Below are 8,582 nucleotides of genomic sequence, written 5' to 3'. Positions count from 1 at the left end.
TCTCCACCAGTCCATACTATAAGGGTCCTAACTTAGATTTTCTATTGTTGCTGTTCCAAATTGTTTTGCAGAAAAAAATTTTTTTATTTGAGAATTCATGCTACCTGAAGCTGAGGGGGACTGCGATGGGATCCAGTGTGGCCCCATCGTATGTCAATCTCTTCATGCATATGTATGAGTAGCAGCATATTATGGCACACCCATTTTTTTCACAATTTATATATTTTTATGCAAGATATATAGATGATCTTTTTATGGTGTGGACTGGCGGTGCTGACCGTCTGATTGAGTTTATTGATGTCCTCAACTCGCTCAATACCACCATCAGTTTCACTCTTTCCTTTTTTGAGACTACCATTAATTATTTAGACGTATGTGTTTCCCTGAAGCAGGTACCCTGTTTACAAAGATTTTTAGGAAAGAAACGGACAAGAATATGATACTGATTGTGGATAGCTTTCATCCAGAACCTTTGAAACGTGGGTTGCCACTATCCCAATTGCTCAGGGTGGTAAGTATTACCTCGGATGTGGATGAACTTCCATATGCATTACAAGAAATGGGGAAAAGATTTATAGAGAGGGGTTATGCTGAACATGAGATCCAGGATGCCATAACCAACTGTCCTAATCTGCCATGTGATCAGACTCTCTTGAATTGTGAACGAGATACTAATAATGACAGAATTATGTTTTCCACCACTAACTCTGTTTCCTCTAAACATATTCGCAACAGTTTTTTTAAACTTTGGCATATAGTACAGTCGGACGAAATTGTTGGACCGTATTGTCAAGAAAAACCATTGTTCTGCTACAAGAGTAGGGAGGCCAATTCCGGCCCATTTTTTCAATCCCGGGTATCGGGATTGAAAAATGGTCAATCCTGGGATTCCCGGGATCCCTGGGATTGGCGTTTCCTGAGGACGCTCAACGCTGATCCCTCAATCCCCGGGATTGGAGCTTCCAAACCCGGGATTGAATCCCGGACGTTTTTGGCCCTAAATCCCGGGATCCCGCTGATCCTGATTCTGGGATTGGCCTCCCTATACAAGAGGAGTCAGAACATTAAAGATATTGTGGCCAAATCTGATATCGGGCCTATTAAGAACAACACTTGGTTGCAACCCAAGAATGGAGTACATAAGTGTCATGGGTGTGTAAACTGCCAATTTTTGTGTTTGGAAAACAAGTTTGTGGATCCTAAAAAAAGGAACTGTATATGACATAAGACATCATCTGGACTGTGATAGTCGTTTTGTGATATATGTGATCAAAAAATGTCCCTGTCAAAAAAATCTATGCAGGAAAGACAATTCGTTCACTTAAGGAACTTATATCAATGCATCTTTCATCAATCAAGAAAGCTATGTTTAAAGACCAATACTCCCCCGGTGGCGAGACATTTCTATTCGTACAAACATTCTCTCAGAGACTTCCGTTGTACGCCGATTGACCATATTCCGCCACTTAGAAGAGGTGGGGATCGGAATAAATGACTTCTCCAAAGAGAATGCATGTGGATATATCGTTTAAATGCCGTTAGTCCTAATGGCTTAAATGAGGCTCAGTCTCTTAATTATTTCGTATAGGAATATGACTTTTGAACCTGGTGGTGGTATTGTTATAAAACCATGCCATGAATACATGTATCTTTGCTCTTTCTTTCTCCCTTTTTCTATTTTTATGTTTTCTGTATTTTTTGGATTATGTATGTATTGTTATATGTAAGTATTGTGATGCCATGTGCCTCTGTATATATGGGACACAGCCTCTTTTCTGTAATTTTGTATATGGTCTTACATTTAATTAAAATGTCCTTAACAGTGGTAATATAACTTTTATTACTAAAGGGCAGTTTGTTCTGCTTTAGGATGCGAACATAATTCTTATTAGCATTGTGTATAACGGAGGGCTGTTTACCCTGGTCTCCTAGGAGACGTGGCTCCTGCTTCTGGATTGACTATGTCATATCCTGTGTGGTGTAGCTCAGCGCAGTGGAGTCCAGGGTTGTCCAGGTAACAGGCTACTATATCCTGTTAGTTTCCATGGTGAGACCAGGGCCGGCAACAGAAATTTTGGGGCCCGGTACACTGATATCTCTGTGGGCCCCCTCCAGGCCACTACTGTCACTGCCACTAATGTCACTACCATGTAAAGAAGTTCTATTCCAAGTGCAGATAGTGCTAGCCGTGTGCTCAGCAGTAGTGCAGTATATTTTTATTACACTGCATATTGTATAAAACAGATAATATTTGCTATGCAATGTAATAAAAATATGCTGCACTACGACTGAGCACCCAGAACAGTGGGCCCAAAATCTGTACCTTTGTACACACGGGGATATCGAGACAGGTGACCTGGTGGCATGGGGCGGTGGTGAGTCCCCAAGGCCGTTTCTAGACAATATTGCTCGCAGTGAGAGCAATATAAATGCCCCCTGCAGAGTGAGGTCATGCTGCAAAAAAGGGGTGTGGATTAACTGCTAGGGGCATAGCCAAATAAGTCTTTGAGAATTACTTTAATGGAGGACAGTATGGGTGAGCTGGGGGCATAGGTAATGTAGTTAGCAGAAATCCTTCTACTGTGTGCTAAAGAGCCACATAGCCCAACAAGGAGAATGGAAAGTAATGCCCAAATATAACAGGAGGTCTCACCCAGGGGTCACTGAGGCTGCAGTGTCCAGGTGATGTCTCCACTGCTGCTTTCCAGCTGGCCAAGGATACTGAAAGGTCCCTGGAGAGTGTCTGGGACGCCATAGAACCGCACAGGCAGAGTGCTGCAGCGTGAAGCATTTCCAGGCACACAGCCGGAGGGAGCTGGGGAAGCTGTATGCTCCAAGCAGAGGGGAATGCTTCAGTGACACAGGCAGGACGAGGTCTGGAGTCAGACAGAAACCAGTGGTGGGGAGCAGCAGCCAGCAAGTCAAGGTCAGCGTGATAACTCCCCACCAAACTGTAGACAGACGCTCCAGGAAGCTGCGGCTGTCACCCGGGAGCAGAGAGGGGAAGTAACAGCACGTTTTGGCAGGGGCGTGGCAGGGGGCCCTGAGGTAATGATTGACAGCTGTTAGTTGCCCAGCAACTAACTTTCCCTCACAGAATAGGGTCAGGGGCGCCCAGTGCGATTGCGGCAAGCAGGCGGCCAGGTGCGATCCATAAGCATTTTAATACATTTATTGCACCGCACTGCCTCTAAATCCACGCAGCCGCCACACTGCCGCAGTCATGGTTACCCCAGAACCTTGGGGCCCCTTACAACGTCGGGGCCCGGTACGGGTGTCCCCTTTGACCCCCCCTGTCGCCGGGCCTGGGTGAGACCGCGCACTTTCGGAAGCGCAGACCCGTGTCTTCAGGTGATCTACATTAGTTACAGGTAGGGGCGGATTGGCCCACCAGGACACCATGACAGATTCCGATGGGCCGGTTCCATACCCCCCTCAGCCAGGCTGATTCACACTCAGTCTGGGCTGGCTCACACTGCTTCCAGTACTTGCAGTTCATTGGAACAGAATCCAGAAGTTAGGCTAAAAAGGACTTCCGGGTGTCGCTAGCCGTGAAAAGTGGTAATGCTGTTCTACCAACGGGGGACCTGGAGAAAGTTAACCAGCCCTGCAGAATTCTCTCCCTGGCCCCGGCCAAAGGTCTCTTCAATGATCCTGTCTCAGAAGCAGCAGCATAGCGATGGTCGGAGCCGGGTTCACTGTACCAGCCGCCACGTTAGCTCCCACACTCTCACTGAACTGGCCAGAGCGGCACCTGAGCACTGAAGGGGACCCAGCAGAGAGATTATTTTTAATTACATTATTTGCATTGTCATGTTGATGTAAGGGTTAGGGCATCCCCAGTCACAGTGTATGGTTTGGGGACTGGACAGGAGCAGAACGTACCTTGTTCTCAGGATGTCAGCTGATCCGGCAGCACTCACAGCCTGCTTTGTAGCAGCATATGCATAAAGTCGCATGATAACATTAACATAACGTAAAGCAAAGGAGGCCAGAACTGTGTCTATCTCAGAATCAGGACCTCTGAGGAGTGACCCCTCCCTCTTAACAGTCCCCTCCACAGACTCTGCCCCCATTAGGGCTGCTTCCATAAATTTCCCGGGCTGGTGTTCGATCCCAATCCGCCCCTGGTTACAGGTGAGTCCGATTTGTATGGGCTTAATTGGTCTGTGTCCTGTATATATATATATATAGGGGGTTCTGGCACTAGTGGAGTATGCTCATGACTAAGGTGCAATGGATGCACCGAAACAGCTGTCGAGCTGTACTTTGCTCCCATAGGATGACTGGTGCTCGTTCATCACTCTGACACTGGTGGATAAGTACTCCTATTACTAATTACCATGCTGTGGGTTATGTCCCCCAGTCTCCTATTTTTTGTACATTGTATACTTTTTTGATATGCAATGCAATTTCTTCTATTTTTAATATACAGTAATATAATAAAGGATTCTTTGGATTGAATTGGATGCTGCTGGCTTTTCTCTTTACCCTATATATATGTAAAAAATATGTTTTTACATAAAATGTGTGTTATATATAATATATGTATATGTGTGTGTTTTATGTATATATAGGGTAACTAATTAAACTCCAAATGTTTACAATATTTTGAAATGAAAGAAAAGTCTCTTTACAAGTTAATCACTGCTTTTCAAAATATATTTAAAATATGTCAGTTCTTCATGTTCGTTTTGCTGTCTGTAAGTTGCCACAATGATTTGCGTGTATACAGTATACATAATTAGTGGCAACATTTTGTGATTGTGATAGCCAAACTACAATGTGATTGCCAGCAGAGCACTATTTTAATTTACTGAAGCCAGTCACCTGACAGTGGGTAGGAATATTTTTCAGAAATGTGGAAATGTGCATTAACCAACTGAAATAATATTTTCAGAGTAAAAATGATCACTCTCAAGTAGGAAAGGTAAGATTACAGTCACCCAATGTTAATTTATTTTTTTATTAGCTTTAGTTCCATTTTACCAAGCATACATGTTTCACAACAATAAAAATACAGGACGGCATAATTAAGTATACATTAATGGTACAGTAGATGAGCACTTTTTCTAAGCTACTGTAGAAACGCTTATGTTTCAAGCAAATGTCCGTTTGAGGACATACATTAGAGTAACAGGAGATCCTTACAGTGGAGAAGACAGGATTTGAAGTTTCTTGGGAAGAATGGTGTAGATTAATCTTCTCATACCGGACTAAAGGAAAAAAAAAAGTTGTTGAAAGTTTTGATTATTTATACTTCGGATTGAAGTATGTGAAATAAGTATACTTATAAAAAATGCAAGTTATACTCTGTGCTGCTGGGGACCCTGCTCCTTCCACTATATACCTCTCAGTCTGTGGCTTCCTGCTGCCTCCTTTCCCCTCCTCACATAATGTCACTGCTCCTGTCACATGCAGCCCTGTCCTCACTGACACATCACTCATCTCCTGATATACTCTGTGCTGCTGGGGACCCTGCTCCTCCCACTATATAACTTCCAGTCTGTGGCTTCCTGCTGCCTCCATTCTCCTCCTCACATCATGTCACTGCCCCTGCCACATGCAGCCCTGTCCTCACTGACACATCACTCATCTCCTGATATACTCTGCGTTGCTGGGGACCCTGCTCCTCCCACTATATAACTCTCAGTCTGTGGCTTCCTGCTGCCTCCATTCCCCTACTCACATCATGTCACTGCCCCTGTCACATGCAGCCCTGTCCTCACTATCCTTATCACTGCCTCTGTCACATGCAGCCCTGTCCTCCCTAACACATCACTCATCTCCTGATATACTCTGTGCTGCTGGGGGAATCTGCTCCTCCCACTATATAACTTTCAGTCTGTGACTTCCTGCTGCCTCCATTTCCCTCCTCACATCATGTCACTGCTCCTGTCCCATGCAGCCCTGTCCTCACTGACAAATCACTCATCTCCTGATATACTCTGTGCTGCTGGGGACCCTGCTCCTCCCACTAAATAACTCTCAGTCTGTGGCTTCCTGCTGCCTCCATTCCCCTTCTCATATGTCACTGCCCCTGTCACATGCAGCCCTGTCCTCACTGACACATCACTCATCTCCTGATATACTCTGTGCTGCTGGGGATCCTGCTCCTCCCACTATATAACTCTCAGTCTGTGGCTTCCTGCTGCCTCCATTCCCCTCCTCACATCATGTCACTGCCCCTGTCACATGCAGCCCTGTCCTCACTGACACATCACTCATCTCCTGATACACTCTGTGCTGCTGGGGACCCTGCTCCTCCCACTATATAACTCTCAGTCTGTGGCTTCCTGCTGCCTCCATTCCCCTCCACACATCATGTCACTGCCCCTGTCACATGCAGCCCTGTCCTCACTGACACATCACTCATATCCTGATACACTCTGTGCTGCTGGGGACCCTGCTCCTCCCACTATATAACTCTCAGTCTGTGGCTTCCTGCTGCCTCCATTCCCCTCCTCACATCATGTCACTGCCCCTGTCACATGTAGCTCTGTCCTCACACATCACTCATCTCCTGATATACCCTGTGCTGCTGGGGACCCTGCTCCTCCCACTATATAACTCTCAGTCTGTGGCTTCCTGCTGCCTCCATTCCCCTACTCACATCATGTCACTGCCCCTGTCACATGCAGCCCTGTCCTCACTGACACATCACTCCTCTCCTGATATACTCTGTGCTGCTGGGGGATCCTGCTCCTCCCACTATATAACTCTCAGTCTGTGGCTTCCTGCTGCCTCCATTCCCCTACTCACATCATGTCACTGCCCCTGTCATATGCAGCCCTGTCCACTCCTCACTGACACATCACTCATCTCCTGATATACTCTGTGCTGCTGGGGACCCTGCTCCTCCCACTATATAACTCTCAGTCTGTGGCTTCCTGCTGCCTCCATTCCCCTCCTCACATCATGTCACTGCCCCTGTCACATGCAGCCCTGTCCTCACTGACACATCACTCATCTCCTGATATACTCTGTGCTGCTGGGGACCCTGCTCCTCTAACTGTATAACTCTCAGTCTGTGGCTTCCTGCTGCCTCCATTCCCCTCCTCACATCATGTCACTGCCCCTGTCACATGCAGCCCTGTCCTCACTGACACATCACTAATCTCCTGATATACTCTGTGCTGCTGGGGACCGTGCTCCTCCCACTATATAACTCTCAGTCTGTGGCTTCCTGCTGCCTCCATTCCCCTCCTCACATCATGTCACTGCCCCTGTCACATGCAGCCCTGTCCTCACTGACACATCACTAATCTCCTGATATACTCTGTGCTGCTGGGGACCGTGCTCCTCCCACTATATAACTCTCAGTCTGTGGCTTCCTGCTGCCTCCATTCCCCTCCTCACATCATGTCACTGCCCCTGTCACATGCAGTCCTGTCCTCACTGACACATCACTAATCTCCTGATATACTCTGTGCTGCTGGGGACCGTGCTCCTCCCACTATATAACTCTCAGTCTGTGGCTTCCTGCTGCCTCCATTCCCCTCCTCACATCATGCCACTGCCCCGTCATATGCAGTCATTTCACAATCACACAAGTGGATAGGTTACAGTCTCCCACAAGATCGGCACACTGTATTCTGTGCTGCTGGGAACATCATGACAATCTAATTTCAAGACCGCTCCGTGACGATGACAGTCTAGTGGTAACAATACTAGCAACCCGATTATACCCAGCATAGGCGGTACTTCAGATCTGATCGCTGGGCTGCGTTTTTTGCAGTCCTGCGATCAGATAGTCGCCGCCTACAGGGGGAGTGTATTTTCCCTGTGCAAGTGTGCGTTTCTACAGTATGTGTTAGCAGAGCTGCTAAAAATCAGTGTGTACAGTCGCTGCGCAGCCCAGGACTTACTCTTCCAGTGCAATAGAATCAGGCTGATGGGGGCCGGAGCTGACGTCAGACACCCTCCTTCAAAACGTTTGGACACGCCTGCATTTTTCCGGACACTCCCTGTAAACGCTCAGTTGCTACCCACAAATGGCCTCTTCCTTTCAATTACCTTGTGAACGCCCAATGAGATCGGATTTTTCGCACCATCCCGTTGTTGACCGGCGATGCCTGTTATAGCGGTGCATACGCATACGCAGTTTGGACCTGATCGCCCGCTGTGCGAAAACGTACCGCAGCGATCTGATCTGAATTACCCCCATGGTTCCCAGCTCTGAATGGAGACATTTCTGTGACTTGGGGAATCGGATAAGTTGATGTGCACATTTGATAACAATAGATATATTCTTTGTCATGGACTAATGAGAATAATATCTATTGAAATGTATTTACTTTTTGTTCTTTTATTCCTTTTTATATCAATAAAAGAGAAAGACGATCAGGGTGAAATGAAGGCCCTCATTCCGAGTTGTTCGCTCGCAAGCTGCTTTTAGCAGCTTTGCACACGCTAAGCCGCCGTCTACTGGGAGTGAATCTTAGCATAGCAAAATTGCGACCGAAAGATTCGCAATATTGCGATAAGACTTCTCTGTGCAGTTTCTGAGTAGCTCGAGACTTACTCGGCATCTGCGATCAGTTCAGTGCTTGTCGTTCCTGGTTTGACGTCACAAACACACC

General features: G+C 46.7%; 1 protein-coding gene across 1 annotated transcript in view; it reads right to left on the bottom strand.

The window, feature by feature from the left end:
• Nucleotides 1–4,947: 4,947 nt before the first annotated feature.
• FCGBP (Fc gamma binding protein) overlaps nt 4,948–8,582 on the bottom strand; it is a 98,049-nt gene continuing 94,414 nt past the window's right edge. Inside the window, exon 38 of the mRNA XM_063942205.1 lies at nt 4,948–5,216. Within this exon, the coding sequence (XP_063798275.1) occupies nt 5,207–5,216 (10 nt within the window). The 3' untranslated portion in view covers nt 4,948–5,206. The remainder of the gene's footprint in view (nt 5,217–8,582) is intronic.

Source organism: Pseudophryne corroboree, chromosome 10 (assembly GCF_028390025.1).
Source record: "Pseudophryne corroboree isolate aPseCor3 chromosome 10, aPseCor3.hap2, whole genome shotgun sequence".
NCBI lineage: Eukaryota > Metazoa > Chordata > Amphibia > Anura > Myobatrachidae > Pseudophryne > Pseudophryne corroboree.
This window is presented reverse-complemented; position numbering and strand designations above follow the sequence as displayed.